General features: G+C 42.8%; 1 protein-coding gene across 2 annotated transcripts in view; it reads left to right on the top strand.

Moving 5' to 3' along the window:
• The window catches only part of drosha (drosha ribonuclease III), a 95,356-nt gene that overhangs the window by 35,204 nt on the left and 34,861 nt on the right, over positions 1-25,291 (top strand). For both annotated transcript variants that reach the window (XM_031285174.2, XM_031285173.2), the window contains exons 17-23: positions 427-534; positions 7,319-7,457; positions 7,579-7,639; positions 7,975-8,034; positions 11,782-11,881; positions 14,064-14,166; positions 21,187-21,257. In XM_031285174.2, the coding sequence (XP_031141034.1) occupies positions 427-534; positions 7,319-7,457; positions 7,579-7,639; positions 7,975-8,034; positions 11,782-11,881; positions 14,064-14,166; positions 21,187-21,257 (642 nt within the window). The remainder of the gene's footprint in view (positions 1-426; positions 535-7,318; positions 7,458-7,578; positions 7,640-7,974; positions 8,035-11,781; positions 11,882-14,063; positions 14,167-21,186; positions 21,258-25,291) is intronic.

The following is a 25,291-nucleotide window of genomic DNA, read 5'->3' as shown; positions in this document are numbered from 1 at the left end:
TGCACTCAAAACTTTTTTTCCTTTCAATATATGAGGGTCAGAGGGGGCTGTCAGTGTTTGTCCAAATGTAAGTGTGTCAACAATGCGAAATGGTCTTCGATTTGACTGTCCTGTCCAAATGTGAATTTCCCTCCTTTCTGTCATTCCCTCTCACAGTGCAGCGATTGGGTTTTTGATTATTTCATCTCTCTGTTGCAGTGCACCACTTAATAAATAATGACTGGCTGATTGATTTCTCCCTGCCTGTTCCCTCTATCAACTCTCTCCCTTTCTTTCTCGCAATCTTTTCATCACATGTTCTCTCAAAACACGCTCCCCTTACTCTTCTTTCGTATAAGGCATGAACCTTAATAACTATCTCTTCCTGTTTCTTCCCCTTTCCAATTTTGTCTTGCCCTTTTTGCCAATTCTCTCTGTCCTCCACAGCACGCCATGATGCTGCCTGTCCTCACCCATCATATCCGGTACCACCAGTGCCTGATGCACCTGGATGCGCTCATTGGCTACGTCTTCAAGGAGCGCTGCCTCCTTCAGGTAATGCACAGCCACGACAGCTCCTTACTTACAAAGCGATGTGACTCTTTCCGCCAAACCAAGCTGCATTATTTAAAGGCTGGCATAGTTGATAAACTAACAGGATAGATATGGGTAGGCAAATCCCTGCGGTTCTTTTAGGCACGGCACATATCTATAGCCCGATAAAAAAGTAAACATTTTGTGCAGGAGTGTCTTGTTCGCAGAGATCCAGGGAGGCAGCGTTTGCCTCATTACTGTGCCCATTCCACCTCTGCAGGGGTAGTTCAGGTGGAAACAGGGGCTCAGGAGTCAGCTAAGGTAACCCACACACCGGCCTGAGTCATTTCTCTGCAACGAGCAGCACAGGTCTGCTGTGAGTTGCAGTGACAGTAGTCAGGACAACAGCAGCCTCCTCCGTAATGCCAGCTCTCCCCTGTCAGGTCTGCAGCCTCAAGCTGTGTGCTCTTGGAGTAAGCCCCACGGCTGCCTCCAGCAATATTGAAGAGCTGTCATAACCTGATACATAAGAAATCAATGTGTTGTAGCCCATACATAGTTAAAAAGGGAAAGGATGCATTAAGATTTGCTCAAGGCTGTGTGTGTGTGTGTGTGTGTGTGCGCGCGCACGCGCAGGACTGCTTAGTTCTCTGTGTGTGTTTATATGTCTGCGTGTTGCACGTATCGATCAACAATTGGGCTTTTTGTAGCATATATAATGACGACCTGTCATTACGAGTGCTAAAAAAGGAAACACTGACCTGCCGTGAGGCCAGCCGGCGGCCGACAAGCTGCAGCACTTTCATTGAGGAGACGCCCATTTGATCTTGACATCTCTGTCTCTCGGGGAAAAGTTAATGGATGTGTCCCTCCCTCTTTCTCATTCAATTCCTTCATATTCCGAAAGAGACAAACAAACAAAAGAAAAACAATCACTTTGATCACGACAGCTCACATACAGGCCTCTGCAGTGTGTGTTGCCCGTCTGACTGCATCGCAACTCTGTCCACTGAGGTGTTAATACCATGACATTTGTGTGTGTGTGTGTGTGTGTGTGTGTGTGTGTGTGTGTGTGTGTGTGTGTGTAAAGCAATGGCTGTCAGCAGTTCAACACTACTGGGACTAAAATGGCCCAAGTAGGGAGCCATCATTGCTGAGCTTACAGCACCTTCCTCATCTACTGCACACACACACACACACACACACACACACACACACACACACACACACATATCAGCAGCTAATGTCCCACAGCACACATACTTTCTGCCCAGAAAGGTTTGGACAGAACGGCTGCAGTAGTTGCTTGTTCAAACAGCCCTTTCCGAGTCAGAACTGATTTCAGATCCGCCATCACTTCCCATTTGCCTCCGTTCTGATAGGATCATCACACTTAATGAGTTGAATGTTTTCCACCGGCGGTTTATTCATTTCTAACATGAGAGAATCCGGTAGCACTCTGTGATTGCATTATAAATGAATTGTGCTTTGATTTATTGTTTGTGTGCTCTGAATTAATTTAGGTTTAGCTGTATATAGTGTATGGGTGAATGAAAAAAATGTCAAACCACAGACCGTATGGGTGTTATAACACTGCTCTTTCCTTTGAGTGTATATAAGATGCCTGAGACTTGAAATTTAGCTCTAAAAAGTAGATATAGAACTATATTTAGCTATAGGGAGTGAGTGTTGTAAACGTTGTGAAGAGTGTTTTATGTTTAAGCAATGGTTTGAAGGTTTTTAAGGTTTTGTTTTGTATTGCCAGTAGTGCAGTTCCCCTTCAAAATGTAAACAGCTATTTGAGACAAGGCTGTTTCCAAGAACATCAGTTACATCGCTGATGGTTGAAATGTTCAGGTTTGTTACAATGTCACATCTCCGGTCTCTCTTTCTTCATCTGTTCTTGAATGTATTGTAGCTAGCCAGGATGCCAGTCGGAGGTGTAAGAGTTAATAGGGGTCCCCTTTCAATACACTACATAGTTTTGCACTACTAATAAATATGTCCTGTAGACCTCAAGGGCTCGCACTCAACGCTACAATTCCTTAGGACGTCAGCAGCAATAGACCCGGCATGTGTGAAGATGATCGGATGAACGGTTGTCGATAAAAACCAAGGACAGATACTCTGTCGTTTTAGTTAGACACCACTGGAACATTTTATTATTTTTTTAGGGCATTTCAAGGCCTTTATTTCCACAGGGCAGATGGAGACATGAAAGGGGAGAGAGAGGGGGGAATGACATGCAGCAAAGGGCCGCAGGTCGGAGTCAAACTTGCAGCCGCTGCGTCGAGGAGTAAACCTCTATATATGTGCGCCTGCTCTACCAACTGAGCTAACCCGGCCACCACTGGAACCTTTTTTTTAACTCCTGTAAATCCAAGTCGACGCTCTCCGTGAAGTAGCACATGGTGCCTGATCAGGCTCAGGCTGAAAAGAAGTAGCTTGGCGCTGCCATCGTGTACGCCCACAGTCCACTCTGAGGGAAAAGGAGTGTGGGAGGTAGAGTGGTACCAACTAGATGTACTATATTTGGCCTCACCTTTCATGCACCGTACCAGCTCTAGAAAACAACTCTTGAATAGGGTCTGGGTGCTCTCCTTTTGAGGACTTAAGTTGCACAGGGTTACTAAGGAGCACTAGGGTGAGCGTGGCCATGCTGGAGTTTTCCCCGGAGAATCAGATAAACGCCTCTGTGCAACTGCGTGTTGTGGATACATGCCTTTTTAAATGAAAATGACATTTCTGGCAAAAAATGAAACAAAAAGCAGGCAATGATGCGCCTTAACATTATAGTAATAGTCAAAACACAGCACTAAAGTTTTGGAAATATTTTGATGTTGATATTTTGACATTTTGAACACACAGTCCAGTCCTGATGAGACATAGTTTAGGTTATACTTAGAGAAGTATTACTACAGAGGAACAGGACTTTGGCTGTCGTTCTTGGTTTGGGACAGTTGAATTGGTATTTCAGGATGGGAATTTTTGTTCCAGCTTTGATGGGTAATGAGCTGTACTCCCATTATTTTTTTTCATATTTTTTCTTGGAAGAGATGAAAGCAGCAGATCGTCTTGGGAACAGAGTTTGGTGGGTCTGTACAGAATCAATGCTTGTTTCCAGCTCATTCTCTGTAATGTTTTAATGAACGCATATCTGTGAATCAAAACTGCAAGGAGAACATATGTCCTGAATGTTAATCATCACTGTACTATATTCAATCAGCAAAGCCATGAGAACGTCATTTGATTCTCTGCAGCAACATACCTGCTATTTCAGTGCAGAATGGCATTGTGCTCGTGGCATGAGACAACTGACATAAACCCAGCCTGAGAGTGGAAGCCCCCCCCCCGCCTGGCAGTGGAGCTGCGGCCCTTTGAAGCTCCTCTTCTGAGATCCTCCCTGTTAAACATTTAAAACGTGTTGGGTTGGGGTTGGAGAGACATGTGTTCGTGGTCGCCACATGCTCCCGCATTCCCACATACACCAGACCCTCATAATCCTACCCCCACCCCCTGTTGCTTCATCGCCATTCCTCACTTTTGACCCATGCTGACAGAATGAGAGGCATCACAGAGGATCTCAATAATTTAACCGTACAAGTCCTCAGCCCCGGCTCTGATATTGCATGCTTTTGTTTGTGTGCCCCCAAGAAAGCGGCTGTGACTCTGCGTACAAGACTACCAGCATATTTTATTTGTTTTGTTATTCATGGCGATGCATGCCCAGCCATGTGATTGAGGTGTCCATCTATTTCAAATAGGGCTGGCCTGAATACCATTTTACAGGCTTTGAATATTTTGCATGCATTTCTGTGCGAATATTTGGATACTCCTTATAGCTGATGAAAAATGTAACATATTATGATATAATGCAAGGCATGGCTTACGTGGACTAAAATATGTTGTGTGATGCAGACACAGACCCAGCAGTTAACAAAGCTTTGGCTAAAACCGAACATTAGCCTAGTCAGCTAACCATCACGCGCACGGAGACAAAATCTAAACCATAGCCTCACTGACAAAGCACACTATAAATCAGTCATATATGCATGCTAGCAATAAAACTAACACTTTGCCGAATTGTGAGAAGAACATGATGAAAAAAAGTGGCTAAATACTCGAGAAGATCCACACTTTTGCCAATTGGCTAAATTGTTCAAAATTCCTTTTCCATATTTAAGCCTCTGTTCCACATAAATATCCAAACCACACAACCAAAGCAGTTGGCATGTTTCGGCTGTTGCAAGTTGTTGGATGTCACTGGTGTGATTGTTTGCCATCCAAATACCAATTTATAAAAGGACGTTTTTTTGTAAAGCACATTTTTATTACAATGTCTTCTACAATGCAGAGTGTCAGATATTCAGATATTTCAAGTGATCCCAGTCTGCTCCCTCTTTTCTTTACCCCCTCCTCAGTCCTCATTTACCTGTGTATATCAAATAATGAAGTACGCGTTACTGACATCTTTGGGTGCTGTTTGCCAAGCAGGCAGTTTGCCCACCAGTTTCCCTGCATGCGGGTTCAAGAACACTCTTTCCAGTCAAGTCTGTTGCTCTCGACTGAGCGATGATGTTTATTCCCGTTTAGCCAAAGGCAGTTGAGCAGCAGCCGAGGCAATGATCACTAAATCCAAATCCCTCCAATACTTTACGCCGTCATTATGTTGACAGGAACAGTTGCAGACGTCAATCCTCCCAACAGATTCAGCTTAATAGCCAATACTGTTGAGGACCTGCAGTGTTTAAAGAATAACTGATGTATTTGTCTTGATGCGTTTCCTTTAGTGTACCCAACTCTGTATAGTTGAGGCTGTGTAGCAGACTTGGGTCTGACATCGCACACTGGGGGAATTGAAATTGGAAGTAGATGTCGTGGTTGTTTTTTTTATTTATATTTTTTTATCAAACTGTCAAGACGGCACTGAGAATTGCAAGATTTCTGCTTGTGTCATGTCAAATAACTAGCTTTTTTTTTTTTCTCCCACAAAAAAAAAATGCTGTTCCTCTTAACCAAAGAAAAAATACAATTGCTGTTGAATTTGTCGCCTCTGTGTTCTGTGCTACAAAGCTGAAGGCCTTTTGAGCAACTATAAATATTGAAACCTCTCTGTCAACGTTTTACATATATATCTCATTGGAGCTTGAAATTGATTTGAAGTTGGCTGAAAGGAGACAAGCATTTTGAAAAGCAAGCCCAGGGGGGCGTAGTTGGAGTTTTTTTGGACTAAGATTAACATTCTCCTAATGTAAGATTGATAAAGGCTTGACATATCCTACTGAGCCCTATCTTTTTCCTTTTTCTTCCCTCAGCGAGTCTGAGATGTTGAGCCGCGGCAGTCTTTCTAGGCACAGCAGCTCCTCTTTTCGAACAAAGCTGAATGTCGACTAATACGTTTCCTTCAGGGTTATTATACCTTAGATTCCCACTTTTGCCTCTCTTTCCAGGTTTGAAAGTTTAAGTCATTAATTTTCTTACAGACAACTTCACCTGGACAATGAGGCGGTGGGGGGGGGGGTTTGGCACTCCCTCTCTTTTTCAGTGGCTTACCTAAATCCAGCTCCCTCTCCTCTTTTCATTCGAGCGATTGCTGATCCAACATTATTAAACTGCTTTTCTGATTTGCTTTGACCAGTGTTACCGTTTGTAATGAGTCATTATCCAAAAGAGGAAATGGAACGCGTAGGATCTGTGGAGGGTTTTCACAGGGCCTGGGGTCGGTCCATTCGTCGTTGATGTCTAAACGCTGTCAATTTGGCTTTTGTTGCTCACTGTGTACACTTTTGGCCCTCTGTGACAAGGGAAGAAGCGACCTTGTTGTTTGAGTAGAAGTTGGGAAGCAGAGCTGAAATGAGAGACTGAAAATGCCACAAAGGCAAGAAAATGTCCAAAAAAAAATCCATTTTGAATGAATGAGAAGTAACATTTTTATTTTTGGATTTGGTATTCTTTCATTCATCTGCGATACCTCTGCTGCCGCACATGTTGTCTGACCTCTTTGAAAATCAAAAATGTTTATAGTTGTTTCAAATAGGGTGGGCCTCGTTTGGATTTGAACAGTTCTGATTCCAATTCCGATTCTTCGTTTCAATTCCGGTTCTTATCCATTCTCGATTCTTTGAGGGGTGGAGTTGAAGCGGGTCACATTCCTATTTTCACAAATAAGAGGAAAGTTTTATTTTGATTCAATGGTGGTTTGCAGTTTTACAGGCCTTTCAGTGTAAAATAAAGCCAGACTAGAGCGCTGCTTACTGTGCTCCAAGGCTGCAACAGAAAATGTCTTGGCCGCTTCGGAAACCAAAACGTATGCATGTTAAATTGGGAAGCGATGATCGGATTTGAAACCAAATCCTCGAAACGATTCCAAACAATTCCAATAAAGAAACGATTCTATTGGAATTGTAATTTTTGAAACGATTCCAAGTAGGAATCGGTTCTCGATGCCCAATCCTGGTTTCGAATGGCCACACTGGAAGGCGGATTGAAAAGCCGTCTATCAAAGAGAGGGAGGAGGCGATGTACCGTTGAAATATGGGGATAACGGCGCACATTTTGAATGCTGTACACAAGTTGTAGCAGCCACCAGGCTTGTAGTAGACCAGCCAGCAAGGGTCAGTGCTGCAAACTGTGCCACAGGGCCAACAAATCGACATTTTTGGGGGTGTAGGAAATACAGCACAGGGCCTACAGTAAAAGAAGACTGAAGTTTAAACACAGGTGAAGTTCCTGAGTTCCTAGAAAGGTTCATGGGTTAAAGTGTGACTTTACTCCTATCTGCTAACTCCCTTATCCTCTCCTCCAGCTGGCCATGACTCACCCCAGTCACCACCTCAACTTTGGTATGAATCCTGATCATGCCCGCAACTCGCTGTCCAACTGTGGCATCCGCCAGCCCAAGTACGGAGACAGGAAGGTCCACCACATGTACATGAGGAAGAAGGGTGGGTCATTTTTGCCTTTGTATCCCATTCTCTCACTGTCTCGTTTCCATTCTTACTGTCAAATGACTACTCTTGTCTACTACGGTCCCTCACCTCTCCACCCTGGTGGATTTATTTTCAGGAATCAACACGTTGATTAACATCATGTCTCGTCTGGGGCAGGATGACCCCTCCCCTTCCAGGTAGGCTGCCTGCAGGCACGTATCTGTTCATGCTATCACTGACCACAGGGGCAATCAAAAGGACGATCCTTGTGATTAATATACCCGGCAGGCCTGCTGACAAGAAAATTAACTTCAACTGTGAAAGGAAGCGATATCACAGGGGAAATGAAATGAGCTAATTTTAAGGGCAACGGCTACTTACTATTGAATGCGAGCTGCTGTTTCTTTCTCAGAGCGCTGATCAGCTGAGCATCTGTGCGTGAGATAGTGCGTGCCTGAAGTCTCTCTTTCTCGCTACTTGTTCAACTGTCCTCACATCTCTGCCGTTCCTCCCGTCTCCTCCTCACCTTTAGGATCAATCACAACGAGAGACTGGAGTTCCTGGGCGATGCTGTTGTCGAGTTCCTCACCAGGTGAGAAAGCGCTCGCACTTCTATGATAGACACAGCGGCTAATTGAAGCCGACTACGACACTATCGGCCTTTCGTTTCTCCGCTCGTTTCTTTCTCCCCCTCTAACTTGATTTCTCCCTCTCTCTCATTGTCTACATCTATCCGTGTCTGTCACAGCCACGCTCTTCTCCATACTTTCGACTCATTCAAGACAGTGATTTACTGGTAATTGGTACCGGGATGTAATTCCCCCACCCCTTTTAACGGCCTGAAATTCTCCATGACAACTTGCAATTAGCTGTCTGGAATTGCTGTCTGGACTGCTGACTGTGTTATTGACTCCCAGGTGAGTGCGGACATTGCTGCCCGGCACTTACCTAAGCACAGTGCTAATTATATGTAGCTATTATTTAATCTCACATACTGCCTAGCAAGGTAGTGCCCTCCTACCCACCGTACCGCCTCCTCTGAATGGATATTACCGCATGAAAATATAAGAAAAGGGCTCACTCTCTCGCCACAGCGTGCAGTACTTTTCACACATAATTTGCAAAAAGAAAAGGAAGAATAGATTTTCATGCGACTTCCATTTGCCCAGCAGCATATCTTCTACTACCAAAATCTAATTCGTAACCCTCAATGCTAACACTTCCACAACAGTGAACATTCAGGAGCGGGATTAAACCTTAATAGGAACTGACACTGGGTTACACAGGACACTGCTTCAGCTTCTTATGCAGCAAGAGCAGTGTTACAAAGAAGGTGGTTAGCCTGTGTTTCCCTGGATATCTCTGGGCATGTTTTGCCACTTTCCCTCCTTCCTCCCCCTCTTCCTTCCTTCCTTTGATTGTTAGCGTCTGACGAGACATCCTTGGCCTACGCTCTGGCCCTCTGAATTATTTATCAGCCTCTTGTCCAGTTAAATGGGTACAGTAGAACCAGCCAACTGCCTTGTGCGCTGCCCTTGGAGGCTATCTGTGCCTCTGCTGTCCAGCCAGCAGAACATTTTGCACATTTGAATAGCCCCAACACAGGGAGTTAGTGTTGAACAGAGGGGGGTCACGACATGATATTTTTTTAAAGGTTCCTCAGATGATGTAAAAAAAATTTGTCCACATGCAATATTTCTCATCCTTCAGAAAAGTAAATATTTCATAAGGGAAGTTTAGGTAATTGTTGGAATTAATCATGCTTATTAAAGTTAAAGGCCTGAAAAGGCAAACTGTAAATCGCCTTTGGAAAAGCATTAAGAACATAGTGTTGTGAGTAAACATCACATGTGATTTTGGGATTTTTTTTTACCCATAACGTTTAAGAACCACTGCTGCAGAACATGTGAGGAAAGGTACATGAGAGCTACAGTTTGTATCTTCACTTAAAGGTCCCATGACTTGACAGTTTCACTTTATGAGGTTTTTTAACATTAATATGCGTTCCCCTAGCATGCCTATGGTCCCCCAGTGGCTAGAAATGGTGATAGGTGTAAACCGAGCCCTGGGTATCCTGCTCTGCCTTTTGAGAAAATGAAAGCTCAGATGGGCCGATCTGGAATCTTCCCTTCATGACGTCATAAGGGGAAAGGTTACCTCCTCTTCTCTGCTTTGTCCACCCAGAGAATTTGGCCCGCCCATGAGAGAGAGACGACATGGCTTGAAAACAAGCGAAGCATGGCAGTTGGTCAAGGCCATTACCCCCCCTCCTCCCCCCCCCTCCTCAATAGCATTTAAAGCTACAGACACAGAAATGGCACATCATAAGGAAAGCTCATTGTGGGACTGGCTCTAGTGGCTGTAATTCTGCACCAAGGCTGAATTTCAGGAAAGAGACTTCAGATGAAGTATTAGGGGACCACTAAGGTCTATATAAAAGCATCCAAAAAGCAGCATGTCATAGGACCTTTAATGAGCCCTTGATGCACTGCACTGTTAGTGGGGTCGATAGTTTACTGCACCAATATATTTGAAGGCCATTTTCTTTGTGAATGTATCTTTATTTTAAAAGGACAAGCTTCTGATTCAAAAACGGAGGAACACAAACAATGTTTCTGTACCTGAAGAATGCTAAGTGGCCCAGTTAGCCGCTCTCTGTGACTGACACTTTTGCCAGCAAACCAAGAGTCTCTGGTCTAATTATTTTTCATTACACTAAGTGTTTTTTTTTTTTATTAATTCCAAGTGCTTTGTTTTCACACTAAGATCACAATACCCTGACAAATAGACCTCTCGTGATTTTGGAAAATGGAACACCACCTGCTTTCCTCTATTTGCATTGATTAGAAATGACTGAATTAAATGGTCTGTTTTAATTCAAATGAAATCAAATGATACGCTGTGGTTAGGGAGATGCTGGACCGTAATGAAAATGGAACCTGCTCGCCCGGAACCCAGCTGTGGAACTACTGAAGCGTCTGAGGCCATTTCTGGGTTCCAACATAGACCTGGAATGGTCTGCTGGAAAGTAATTAGGTGGTCTTGACAAAATTAGTAAATGCAGAATGAGGCAAGTTAAACATATATCTAACAATATTCTATCTGAATGTTATTATTCAAATCGCCTGCCTTCTTCTGTAATCATAAGTCTTGTTATTTTGTTCCTTTTATTATCATCATTTTATTTTCACCAAATTGAGTTTAAGCCTGTAATTATTATTATTTTTCTTATTCAAATGTCGCCGTATTGAGTTTATTTCATGTCCTTTGTTTTTATTTTTATTTATATTTCCTGTAAATTAGGTTCTAGTGACCTGGTGAGGTTTCGCTATAAGCCCCCCTCCCCTCACGGGTTTCTGACCTCTCCAGCACACACTTTTTCTCTTTCTACGTGAAAGAGATATGTTGCGATTTATGCTGTGTTGTTATATTTTTTTTCATATGAATGTGTGCAAACAATAAACAAACAAACAGACAAACTATACATTTCAGAAAGTTGTACACCCGCTTTACTTCATTACAGTCTTATTATTGTTTGATTGTGTGATGTCATATTTCTCTGCCAATTTTACTTAGGTTTGATGTATGAATACTTATCTTTGTATTCAGACAAGAAAGTAAAAAACAAATGAATTAGGGGTGTAAGAAAAAATCGATGCACTTGAGTGTCGCGATATTTTATTTTGCAATACCGCATAGATTTTTAAAAACACTATCGATTTTATTTTTGATTTTTTTTTTGTTTACGAGCAAAAATTCACGTAAGTCACGTTTATGTTGTGTTTAAATCCCCTACTGCTAGGGGGTGTGGCCTTGACCAACTGCCACTTTGCTTGTTTGAAAGCCATGATGTCTCTCTCTCATGGGTGGGCCAAATTCTCTGGTCGGGCAAAGCAGAGAAAGGGGAGGTAACCTTTCCCCTTATGACCTCATAAGGAGCAAGATTCCAGATCGGCCCATCTGAGCTTTCATTTTCTCAAAGGCAGAGCAGGATACCCAGGGCTCGGTTTACACTATCACCATTTCTAGCCACTGGGGGACCATAGACAGGCTGGGGGAACTCATATTAATGTTAAAAAACCTCATAAAGTGAAATTTTCATGCCATGGGACCTTTAAAAAAAAATCCCATTATATCGCCTTACGCGCAGTATCGAAATATATTGCAATATATTGAATCGTGACCCATGTATCGTGATACGTATCGTATCGCCAGATTCTTGCCAATACACAGCCCTAAAATGAATATTCTCCAACTAAAGATGTGAAGCCATGACATGTGAGATCCAGTGACTTGTTCTTCAGCTGTTCTAATCTGTTTTCATTTTCTCTGTCCACAGTGTCCACTTGTACTACCTTTTTCCCAGTTTAGAGGAGGGCGGCTTGGCCACCTACAGGACAGCCATCGTACAGAACCAGCACTTAGCCATGCTAGCCAAGGTAAACTCATAACAAGTCCTCCGTCTGTAGGGTCAAAGCAGTGCAAGTTCTGCGAACTGACAGGAGAACATGTTTGAGACAGTGTTATTGTTTTCTGTCTTGCCGTTATGACTTTGATTCTTTCTAAGGGGGCACTGGGGAAAAAGAGTAATTTTGTCTTGCTGCCATCCCTTCCCTTCTTTTTTTTTTTGCCCCCTCAGGTTTGTAATTGGAGTTAAAAGGTTGTTGTTTTGGAGGACTAGACTAGTGCGGCTGGGGTCCCTGTGGGCCCCTAGAGGTCTTCCTGAAACACTCTCCAGTTCCTGTTATCGCTAGGCCCCCTTGCTTCGCTCCTTCTCTCTCTCTCTCTCGCTGGCAGCGTTGTACAGCCAAGCCGCGCTCACTGGCACGTTTGTAAAGAACACAACAATAATCGTCCCGGGATGTGGAGAAAGCAATTAAAAACTTCAATCTTTCATGTTGCTCCCTGCTGAATACAAAGATGCAGCCGCCCGAATCTGCATTAGTGCTGTGTAGCAGTTTGGCTTGTTTCAATTTACCGCTCGCGGTAAAGTGAGTGTGATACAGCGTTTGGCGTTGCCAAGTTGTTTACCAGGCTCCTCTAAAGCCGTCTGCTCAAGAACACTCGCAATTATCTTTCAAAAAAATATCTTCAGCGAGCGACGGCACAATCCGCCACTTCACTTGGAAGGCTTGAAAGTCCGAACGGGTTCCCTCTGAGTTGGAGTATTTATGAATTGTGACTTAATTTGTGTGTGCAATCACGGGGGGTAGGATACCACCAACAGTTACCAGGCATAATTAAATAGCACCCTGACTGTTTTTTTTGCCGCAAATTTGTCTGTGGTGCACAGCCAGTAAAATCAAGTTGGGCTACTTTTGACGTGGCACAAATAAATAGTTGCAGAAAGTTTGACTGACCCACAGTCTCACACTTCACTGCATTTATTAACATTAAATGGAAGCTAAATATAATCATTATTATTATTATTATTATTAGACTGAACATTTATAGTTTTTATAGTTAGCTTTATTCTCACACAGCTTTAGAGTTGACCAGTACAACCAGCTCCACTGGAAGTTCAGTGCCTTCTTCAAGAGTAGCTTGGTTGTAGTTGTTGGGTCAATTAGGGGAGAGTTTGACATTTTTTCCAAGCAGGTCCTCTTAGTCTGTCCGATGGTCACAAGTAATTGCCCACCTCAGCAATTGTTTCTGGACCCAGCCCAGGTTCTATCACAAGAAAACTCTCCAAAAGCCCTAAATCATTATAAAAGGTGGAGAAGCCTTTGGAAAGGCAATAGAGACAGTAGAATTTAAAAAAATAAAAAATAAAAAAATAAATAGAATAAAATAAAGTCTCACAAAATAGAGACAAAAGTAGAAATTAGGACCACACTATGTTTCAAAAATACACTGTACAGTTATAGTGCTCAGTATTATACTGTACATTAGTCGTTAATATTGTGTTCAATACAATACTGTGTACTGTACAGCAGCAGGGGCTGGATTGAGCTTGTATAGATTAATATACAACTAAATATACATTGAATATATTTGCACATATAATATAAACACACACACACACACACAGTGAGAGGTATGTTAAATACAGGTATTTAATAATACAGGAACATAGTACCACAGAGATAAATAGGACATTTGACATTGTTATTTTAATAATACATTTATTTTATAAGATAGCATATTGGTGATTAATAATACATTCAATATCAGGTTTTTTTGTCTCTTCAGTTCCTCTAATATGCATACCTATTGTAAAAAGTGGTTTGAAGGTCACCACTGGACTATTTCACAATTTATCTTGGGATTATCTAGCGCGTGTGTGTGCGTGTCCATGTACGTGTGCGCGGAATTTTGTGCGTGCATTGTATGCACGTGTGTGAACATTTTCCTCCCGTGCCGGCTTAGTGCATCATGCCACAGCTGGACAACACATGGGCACATCTGTCAGTGCCATGAAGTAGAACCTTTTCCAGCAAGGGCAGGCAATCTTTTTCATTTCCCTCGAGTTTTTTGGCCCCTTTATTTCCTTTTTTCCATGGAGAGCCTATGAAAATGTGCAATACCAAAAAATGCTATTACTTTTTTTTTTTTCTCCAAGAGGCTATTACCGATGTGTCGGTGGCGGCGCACTGATATGAATGTGTTTGTCTATTACAGAAACTGGAGTTGGATCGCTTCATGCTCTACGCTCACGGACCAGATCTGTGCCGGGAGTCGGACCTGCGACACGCCATGGCCAACTGCTTTGAGGCTCTTATCGGTGAGATTCCCTCGAGAAAAAGGGATCGTGGTTGTGCAGGAGAACAGGAAAAATAGGAATGCATTTTGAGTGAACTAAATATGTAAATCTATTCCTAAAAGGATAGATTTACATATTTAGTTCACTCAAATTTTACTGAAAACAAATACTGTCTCTCCGCTATTACAATCACAGCACAAAAATTAGGAGGGGGTTTAATACTCATATAGTGTAGTATACTTAATAGTTTTAGTGAGGTGCTGCTTTGCTGGACTTTGCAGCAGCGCGCGTGTGTGTGTGTGTGTTTGTTTTACGTTGTGTAAATAGCTGCAGTGGATCTCCCATTAGGCCCTGGACACATTACACAGCTTTATTGATCTCAGGAGATGTGGTTTGACCTCTGGCTGGAGAGGCAATCCCCAGAGCACCGCTCTCCTTTAGCCACACCAAACACATACACAAGCTTGCTATTCATCTCGCCAGCAGTTCAGTGACAGAGTTTGTGCAGTTATTAGGACCCTGTGCTGAAAAAGCCCACACACCAAACGACCGCACGCAAAGCTCTCGGTGGGGACCGTCTCCCTCTCTCCATCCAACCCCATGGGCAGCGCTAAGCTAAGCCTCGCTCCTTGAGAGCTGCAGAGTCGGCAGCTTTCCTCATCTTATCACCATCTTGATTGAACCAGTTCAGCCATCTCTGCGCTCCCCCGATGATAGATACAGAAAGTGGGTGGCTTTAAAGAGATCTTCCTTGCCTCCCCTCTCCCTGCTCCGAAAACAGCAGTGCGCAAAGAGTGCTGACTGGCACCACGCCACACCACTGGCCCCGTACTTGTTACGGGTTCATTATCGGCAGAGACGAAGTCATAATCTATTCTGTCCTGTGGCTGTCGCTGCCTCATTGCCGCACACATCCGAGCAAGGCAGCAGGGTCACGACTCTGGATGCTCTTTCTTTCTTCCCCCTCTCTCTTTTTATATCTCAAATAAAAAAAAATGATGAATAAACAGGGATGCTGTTATAAAGGAACCTGTGAGAAAACAGCTGTCAGAGCACCCTGTGGTGGTGGGTTTTAGATTACTAACTCAAAAATGATCCCCCAGCAGACACACACACGCATGCTGCGGGGCAAAACATGCACACATACACACAGATTTGACACATACAAAGTCTCACTTCTTTCACTGAGACTTTTGTCATCTTCATTTCAGTTTTTTTCCAGTTGTTTTTAGCTCAAACGCCTCCTTTCAGACCTTGTCGTTGAGCAGTCTATGTGTCTCCACCCTCCGCTGTCTCTGACTTACTCTTTATGTCCCGTTGCGTTCCTCCATCTCCGTGATCTAGAGTTTGGGTGTTATTATGTGAAAGACGAGCCTCGCAGATGATGAGTCATCATGTCATTCTGTCATCTCTTCCCTCCCTCCCCCTCCTCACTCTCCAGCCCTCCAACTCCCTCAGCGAATGGGCGCATTTTCTCCTCAAAAGACAAACCCAGATCGCTCACACGTGCCGTAGGATGGTACGAGGGGCTCACAAACGTTTGATTTCATCCTCACGCACACTTTTCCATCTGACAGAGACGTCAAACCACCACTTTCCCAAAAGCGGGCAGGCACCACGTCAACAGACATGCACATTGGTGCGTCGCTGCCTTGATGTCTGAGGGTACTATCATTTTTTGAGTTTTCTTTTTTCTATTTTAACACGCTTTTTTTTCTTTCTTCTTCCCTCTAGCGTGCACACGCTAAGAATTCAAAATGGGCCTCTTTCCGTACACTGAAAGCTGTGATGGAATATGACGTGCTCATAATATTTCCAAGGCCCTGGCAGATAGCTTTAACGGCTTACGATGCATGTTTTCTGACCTTTGTTTTATTTGTTTCCTCGCCACAGTGACCGTTGAACCTAGGCTTTGTTGGAAATGGCAGATAATCCTCTGCTTTGCATGGGCAAAGCTTTCCCTCCATGGAGCCGAGAATGTGTCTATCTCCTAACCCTGAGGCAGGGCCATTCTCTCGCTCGAGACAGAGAGAGAGAGAGAGCTGGAGAGAGAGGAAGAATGGAGGGAGAGCGGTAGAGGAATGGAAAGCAAAGGCATCTGCAATGCAAATGGCTGCCCTGCAACCCTGAATAATTCAAAGTGTTGAATGGAAATCTTGCTTTTCTGATCCCCTGTCATTAACTTCTGCCGGAGTGGGCCATTCTCATTTGGGCTCTTTTGGCCTGCACACCTCCCATTCTGTGAAGCCCCCCCCGCCTCTCTCTCTCTCACCCTCTCCCTCGGTGTTCTTGCTCTTGCCCACTACCTCTTCTTCGTCTTTAGAAACCACTTTCTCTCTCTGCTTATTCATAGAAACTCTGCACGCCTGTTGCCCTCCCGTTTCGCTCTCAGGTCTCCTTCTCTGATAAGCCACGTCGCTTCCTTCCTGCCCGAACTGTTTGAAAAGAATTGAACGAAGAAGAAAAGAGGCCCCACTCTGTTTTTTATGGCCCTAATTTCCTTGTACAGTTGATCTGTGGATTATACGCTGCCAGCAGCCATGGGGGATACAGATGGTGAACCTTTGTGAGGGCCCTCTCTAAGCTCTTCCTATTAAAAGAACGGAGAGAAAGGATTATCTCTCACTTGCTGAATATCAGATTCATACACAATGCAGCCGGTGTATTCATTGAGCGAGTACTGCTCCCTTTGTTAATTGCTGCAATGGTAGCAGTGGTGGAGTTGGTTTCTTGCGCGCCCTCTTTTTTTTTTTTTGTTTGTTTCTTCCATCTCGCCCCATCGCTCCAAGCCTCCTTTTTGAAAAGTAAGATGTTTGATGTTACAATGCACTCAGCCTGCCTTCGCCGCTGCAGTGGTGAAAAATTCTATTCTCATGTTTTGGTTTTGTTTATTTTGTTTGCCTTTAATGTGTTGCTTTCTGTGTCCGTCTGCTGCTTCAGCCCCCATTGAGCTGGAGAGGGAGCGGCTTAATATATTATTTGATGGATTAGAGCCTGAGCGTTTTTGAATAATTCATTCTAGGTTATTAATGTGACTGTCAGCCTCTGGTGTTTCATATGCCCCTGACTCTGGGTTTTTATTGGTCACTGAAAACCCAGAGACATTGGAATTCTATTCCTAAACATAACACTGTACAGTCGGCATGGCTGTCTGCATTAGACTTGTGACAGATGTGGAGATTCATTAGTGGCTGGCCTTCTCTGGCCATGACTGATATCCTCTACACAGTACTGGATGAAAACTTGGTTAGCGTTTGTACACTGTGTTTTCTCTAACCTGTACCACATCTACACAATCAAGTTTCCAATCTATCAGTTCAGGGTTGGGCTCCATTGGACTCCGGTTCCACTTTTGGTCCAGTTTAAAGTTAGGAAAATACCCAGACTCATTAAAGGGGTGATAGAATGCAAAACCGATTTTACCTTGTCATAGTTGAATAATGACAGTTTGGTGGGTAAATAGGACATACATAGAAGCTCAAAATCCCATTGATAGCCCTTTACTATGCAAATCTCACATTTTGAAACTGCTGCTGAAAACGGGCGAATCTCAACAAAGCTAAAAGTTGACGTCAACTCCTCAACTCCTACCTTATTTGGCTCTAGTCTCTATCTTTGTCACGCCCCAACATTTACATAGGCTACACCACTGATCTGAGATCAGGTAGTCTACTGAATAGGTCGCACTGATCTCAGAAATTGTATACATTGTTCGTCCACTATTTAATTACTAAATTCACTTCTGAGACTTTTTTATGCTGCCTTGCCGCCCGGCGTGTCCTCCTTCACAGACCCCGGCTCGCTGTGTCTGAAATATGAGACCTGCTGTCTCGTCTCCAATGTATCTGTATGTGGTTCCTCAACCAATCAGCGCGCAGCACATCTAAATATTCATGAGCATACCATATTTGGAAGAAAAGCTCTTGTTCCAAGTAGGGTCAAAACACAGGGATGCGTAAGGGCCCATAAAATAGCACCCGGGCAATTTTCAGCCCAACCAATGTTTCATATCCTATTAGGAGACCTTAAGGAACAGTGTGAAATACCCTATATAATCATTCTATCACCCCTTTAAGCTCAGTGTGCAGAGATTGCAAAGAGCAGTGTAAGGGTGACCGATTATGGAAATAGCAAATAGGTAATCTACCTTGAAACAATTGCACTTTGAGTTAAATACTTAGTTAGTTCTTAAGTTGGTTATTTAAAATTGTGAGTTAAAACTAAATACATTCACTGAGGGATTTAAAAAATAAAATAAAATAAGAAGCTGGTGAATCACATTTTCCTGGAAGTTTCCAAAGGTACTGTCAGTGCACACTCAAATCCAGTGTCCCCACCGCATTGTCAGGGATTCTTCATGTGCATATTCTAGGCAGGTTTACCTCACTCGTAGGCCTCCTTTATTGTGCGCTGGCTTCCCTGGCATGGTCGACAACTCAGTGGGCTGAATGTGCCGGAGCTCTGAGACTGCAGAGTGATTTGGCCAGGGCATGATGTTACTGCAAGATGAGCTGCGGAGTGATGCTAGCATATAATTGCCAGTTGAGTTACCTGGGCGTCTTTGTGGGCCGTGTGTATTCAGAATGTCAGCTGCAACTTTGCAGACTGATGGGGTGGTGGACTGTGAAGCACAGATCTCCGTTTAATGATTGCGGAAAGTTGTGCGATTGATTGGATCGCTTTGGGGCACACTTTTTGCACGGACAGCCGCCTTGTCAAGAGTGTTCTCGCTAGAATTAACTGCATATCTTGGTTTCTTCATCCACAAGCCCTTTGATTGACACCAAAGGTGTTGCTTTGAGATTTTTAATACCTTTTTTAAATCCCTTGAGGGGTTTCTCCATTCCTCCCTGCTTACCACCCACTTTCTCCTTCCTCTTGGAAGAAGTTTAGAAAATCTAATAATAAGAAAAAAACTTTGAGTTTCAACGACTTTATGGACTCCTTTTGGGGGAACTCTCTAAATCCGCTGTGTCATCAAAACATGAAGAAAACTGCCTCCCGGCCCCACCCACACCTAGCTTCAGTGTTCACGCGCACATGAATGCATTAGGAGTGGGGGTTGAAAGACGTTCAAATCTTGGTCCTAGGAGGGAGTTCTAATCCTCCCACAGCTGGTCTCCAGAGGAAACATCTGCTACGTAGCAGCATCTCGAACTGAGGTCCACATTATGGTAAAAACCACAAATCTCAGTGCTGATGCTTAGTGGAAAACATCCTGCGAAGAACCGCTCCCTCTCTCTAGAGCTTCCTGTGGTCAGCCTCATTGAGACGTCCGCCCCCGACATGCCAAGTTTACAGAAGCCTTGCTTACTGATACACATCTGCAGTGGGGGGAGTGGCATGCTGCGTGTGTGGACTTCAAGAAGAGTTTATAGAAATGATGGATAGACGTATTGTGTTCTGATTTTGGATGGTTCAAAGCATTGCAGGAAATGACTCCTCCGTCTAAAAGCCATATTGACTGGTGCCTTCCGAATTCCCAAGCTACTTTCGTTAATTTTACCACTTAAATAGATTTTTATATTAGTAAAGGGCCTTCAAATAAATGAGAGCCTGTTACTTGCCAAAGAAGCTGCTAGTGTAAGACAAAGTTGTCAGGCTTAATCAAATTTTTACTAACATTTGGGCAATGGCTGGTAGTAATTTCCTCTGTTTAGAAGCAAAGGGCATGCAAGGCAGATAGATAGGGTGTGCATTTGTTTGTCTTTGTGCTCGGTGGTTTGTTTGTATTTCTTTATGGTTTCAGTTATGTAGGCTGCATCTTCACTCTGTGTGTGTGTGTGTGTGTGTGTGTGTGTGTGTGTGTGTGTAAATGGCCTGTTAGCCATCTGAAAGCAGTTTCCCTCCCCAGATGATGAATCCCTCATATGTTTTTGATGTCGTCCATGAAAGCAGTTTGCGCATTTAGACTTGCAACCGCACCGCGGCCCATTTCCACTGGCTCATTTATGCACATAATAAAAACCGCTGCACGATTGTATACCCAATTTGCCAGGTGGTTATTGCTTTCTAAATTGAATGAGCCACCCTAAGTGTGATGGTTGGAAGTTGTACGCAGCTTAAAGGCACCATGATAGTTCCACTGATTTTAGTAGAAACAGTAGACGAGCAAGACAACAAAACACACAAAGGAGAGTTGACTTGTGCAAAGGAGCTGACTGTTGCAACAGAATGAGCTGGAGATGCTACATATCATTCCCATGGAGAGAGACATTTGGGGTACTTGTGTTGTTCCTTGCTTGCTGTGACAACAGCTCTCTGCAATTTGGGACCAATCCTCTCTCAAATGTTTTTCTTTGTGCGTTGTCTTTTGTGCGTTGGTGTATGTTGTCTTTGTATTTTTATCCCCTCACAATTCAAGTTAGATTCGCCACATTCTGTTTGTTGTGTGAACATCTGCACAAATAAGTCATGCCCGAATGTGGAGGCGAGTAACAAAGAGGACAAAATAGTTTTGTGCACACTGTCCCTGAATGGTTTGAGCATGAAGTACATAAGTCTGTACGTGGGCTTGTATCTGTTTGCCAGGCCTATTCATGCTTTAGCATGTGACAGAGGCTCAGCCTGCCACAGTTTTGATGTTTATGTGACCTTGGCCAGTTCCATCTCAGGGTAGTGATGCAACCATCTCTTCCTACTCCTCATCTTCCTCTCGAGCTTTGAGGGGGGGGGGGTTGGATCTGCACGGGAACCCCGAGGTCATATTCACTGCAAAAAGCAATAAAAATGCACTCCTACTTTTAATAAAGCAATTATAACTCATTGCCGAGTTCAATTAATTTTAAGTTTTCCATTAGGAGAGAAGTCTGAAATTGCCTCAGAATTGCTTGAAAATTTTTCACACCAGTAATGCAGCTGTGAAATATAATGCTTTTCACAGTTACGTTGAATTTGTGTGGGTTTTGCGTGTTATTGAAATTATCCTGCACAATTTCCAGCAAATACTCCACAGAGTTTGCGGACACTTTCTGATTAAGCGTTTTATTGATTTTGTCTTCATTAATTCTTAGTTTCATGTTTTTTCACTGTTGTTTTTAGGTGCTGTGTATTTGGAAGGAGGCTTGGACGAGTCCCGGCAGCTCTTTGGTAGACTGCTTTTCAACACCAAGGTAACTGACAATGTTTTACTCAGCTCTAATTTGGTTTCTGCCCTCTGCCACTCTGTAGTGTGATATTCGGGATGTGTATTTGCATGAGCGTCTTTTTGTGGACACTTGTGTGTTTACACATCAGTCATAGAGATGAACTGTGGACATGCTAGACATGATTTTTCTATTTCAGTTTGTGGATGACGTAGCTGTAATGTTTTCACCGATCCATCCTCTTTTATTTGTCTAAACCCACCCACTGCATGGTTTGGCACCACTACATATTGCACGCTGTTGAAGCATTGCCAGCCTCAGAATGTTAGATCTCGCATAATCTTGCATTACCCTGCAGTGCTTTTGACTAGCTGCTTATTATGTGCACTGTACTTATATTCAAAAAAACATAAAACAATAAGACTGAGGAAAAAAAGAAAATCTGGATGAAGCCATAGCATGGTTTGTATATTTTGTGAAATGAACTGGAGGTGTGGAACAATGCGGTTTGCCAGTCTTGAACAAGACACCTGCTATTGTTTGCGTGGGTGTGTGTGTGTGTGTGTGTGTGTGTGTGTGTGTGTGTGTGTGTGTGTGTGATCAGCAGTGTTGGGGTAGTTACTTTTAAAAAGAAGTGTTTGCTCGTTACTTCTTAAAAAAGTAAACCGTTACTTTACTTAGTTACCCCCTATGGAAAGTAACTTTTTACTTTACTCGTTACTTTTACTTTACTTTTAAAAACAGGCGTCTCTGGCTGAAGTTAATTATACAAAAACTATCTTTGACCATAAAGCCAATCTCTGGTTTATCAGTGAAGTGTCTGAACTCCACTGCAGACTGGATTCTGTACTCACAGAGTGACGGCTGATTCATTATGAACCAGTCCAGCGCGGGTTGAATGCACTTCAGCAGGTCATCGGCGTTACACGGTGTTAGTGTATACTATATAATGTCTGAATGGACTTGTACCGGTCGCGCAGCCACGATGGTCCGTGCATTGTCGTAGACACATGCAGCCTCTTTTCTGGAAATCCTTCCGTATCCGTGCAACCGACAAACGTCCACAGCGGTCCGCTGCGTGTATGTATGAGGCCATCTCCACCGCATCCATCTGTGAGGTTGTCAGCTTTGTGTCAAAAAGCCACGAAGCTTAAAACGCTATCAAAAGTTAGCTTTGGCTGCTTCTCGCTTGCCATGATTACTCTGCTACCAGCCTCTGTCACGTCCCGTGTGGAGCTTGTGAGCGCGCAGCTCAGCTGAGAAGGCAGTGTCGCTGTCAAATCTGTTCCTGGGAAAAGTAACGTTGCACCGAATTGAAAAAGGAACTACGTTTCGTTACCAAATTTTCAGTAGTAGCGCGTTACACTACTTTTTACTTTTAGTAGTTACGTTACTGTACACCCGACACTGGTGATCAGCAGGCATGAATAAGTAATGAATGATCAGTATTTGCATTTATCTTGGCAAGAAATGTTAAGAGTCAATTAAAAAACCTGCAGCACATCTAGTGTGTAGCAGCAGGCTTTGTTCTAATTGGCTATTGAGATTCAGTTGGTGACTCCCAACACACTACAGGACACACATCTATCAAACATGTTTGATCAGCATCGGTAGACCAGATCAGAGGCTTCAGGACTAAATCTTTGAAAACCTCAAACCACAAAACAACTGGGGAAGATGATCATTAATTGGATAAAATCTATTTAATTTAACTGAAATACTTTTCTATACACTTGCGTTTTTACTTACACGATTTTCTTCAGGGTTTAAGTTATGTGTGTATAATAAAAAACTTGAAACCGAAATATATATATTTCACTTTAACAACAAAACAGTTTGCCTTGATTTGTCTCCATGCCTGGCTAAAGTCACTGAGTCTACTCTGTGGCCAGCCATTGTGTTTGAGTGCCAACTGTAGAGTATTTATTTCCATGTGGAGAGCTGAAACGTCCTTGGTCCTGTTTTACTATCATCCTTTGGCCATGAAAGTTGACAGTTATCAAGTTATTGAGTTGTCATGAATTGGAGGTCTTTATTTGTATGATGAGATTCCTTGTAAAGACTGACTTCTTTCAGCTACTGAACATACACAAAATTTCAAGTACTTATTACAAGTAACGTTCTTATACAGAGCAGTGCAGCAACTATTGGAGCAGGCAAAGAATGTGGTACACAGTCGCCATCAATAACGTTAAAAACTGCAGTCAACATACAGACCAAGATAAACATGCCCTCACAAACGTACTGTATCTTCTAATGCAAAATAAACCAGCAGCATTGAGCACGTTGATATCCCACTACTACAAAAGATACCTGCTGTTATTTTGTTCATTTCATCAGGGAGACAACAGATGAGAGGAAAGTTTGGCATGCTTTTGATAGAATTCCATAAGCACAGTAGAATAGATGGTGGAGCATCCATGTGCAATGAGTAAAAAAAAAAGATAAAGACGGGGTGTATTAGTAGAATGTTTTATGGAAAAAAAAAAAAAGGAACCCAAGTAGACAAAATCAATCTGTATTGTATATAAGAATAATTAGAAAACTGCATCACATGGTCTTAGATTAATGGTAAATATAGACATTCAAGCTCAGAGATGCAGACAGGACCAGTCAGGAGCTAAACCTTTCAACTGAGGTAAAAGAAAAATCTTAAAATCAATTCTAACATCTATTGGGAGCCTGTAAAAGGATGGCCAAACGTGGGATATGTGATCTGTATTTGTTGTTCTACTTTAAAGAGTCTCTATAGCATTTTGAACTAGAGTTAGGCCGCTGCCAATACCAGTATCGGAAATGCCTCCGGTACTGCCTAAAACGCTGGTATTGGTATCGGCGAAGATGTGAGTCTATGCACCAATCTGATACCACATAATTTAGCCCCTAAAGCCCCCAAAATCTACTTTAAAGTAGTTTATGTTCTTTGTCTGTTATGACTGACTAGATAATAAAAGAAAGTTCAATGGCATTCAATCTCTGTATGCATTTACAAAGGGATTAACCTGAGCCAGGACATACAACATTGCAACTAAGATCTAATTCAATTCAATTATATTTATAGTATCAAATCATAACAAGAGTTATCTCAAGACACTTTACAGATAGAGTAGGTCTAGACTACACTCTATGACATACAAGGACCCAACAATTCTAGTAATTCCCCCAAGAGCGAGCATTTAGTGCGACAGTGGTGAGGAAGAACTCCCTTTTAGGAAGAAACCTGGGACAGACCCAGATCTGTGACATTTACACACCCGTCTGCACCCTGCTCGTTCCTTTTTTCACCCCTCTACCATCAGGCAGAAGGCTAGAAAGTATCAGATCCAGATCCACCCGTTTTTCAAAAAGCACTTACCCGCAGGCTGTGAGGGCCCTCAATTCACACCAACAATCCTTCTCTGCTCTGCTTACACAGCTACGTCCTCCTCAGGGTCACTAAATGCACTAGCACTTTGTCTAATCTATTTGTTTATTTATTGTATTTACACATTGGTACCATCCCATGTGTATCTTTTTTTTTTTTTTTAATCTGCTGTTTTTGTGTATATGTCCAGTCTGATGTGTTGTCATCCTTGTCCTATACTGTCTTGTATTGTCCTGTGTGAGCAAAATCACCAAAATGAATTCCAGGCGTATTTGTGTCGCTTTGGCAAAAATAAATGACTTGACTTGATAGCAATCATATCACACCCAGCACGGTTAGTAGTGTACAGCTGTTAATTAATAATAACATATATAATTTTTTTGAACCCACTGGTATCAGATCAGTACTCGGCATGGGCCAATACACAAGTTAAAGTATCGGAATTGGGAAGAAAAAAAAATGGTATCGGAACATCTTCATTTTGAACTTCTGGAGATGAGTGCGAGCTTTGCAGCTCATGCAAGGAAAAAAGGAATTAAAGTGGTCAGTACAAGAGTAATGAAAGCATAAACGGCTGTATCCAAATGTAAAAAGGATAAAGAACATGATTTAACAACGTTTGGAAAATGGCCTTCAACTTTAGAATAAAAGCTGCGATAACCAAAAACAAACTCTGGTCATACAAGTGAAAACAATA

The sequence above is a fragment of the Sander lucioperca genome, chromosome 23 (genome assembly GCF_008315115.2).
Source record: "Sander lucioperca isolate FBNREF2018 chromosome 23, SLUC_FBN_1.2, whole genome shotgun sequence".
NCBI classification, from domain to species: Eukaryota; Metazoa; Chordata; class Actinopteri; order Perciformes; family Percidae; genus Sander; species Sander lucioperca.
This window is presented reverse-complemented; position numbering and strand designations above follow the sequence as displayed.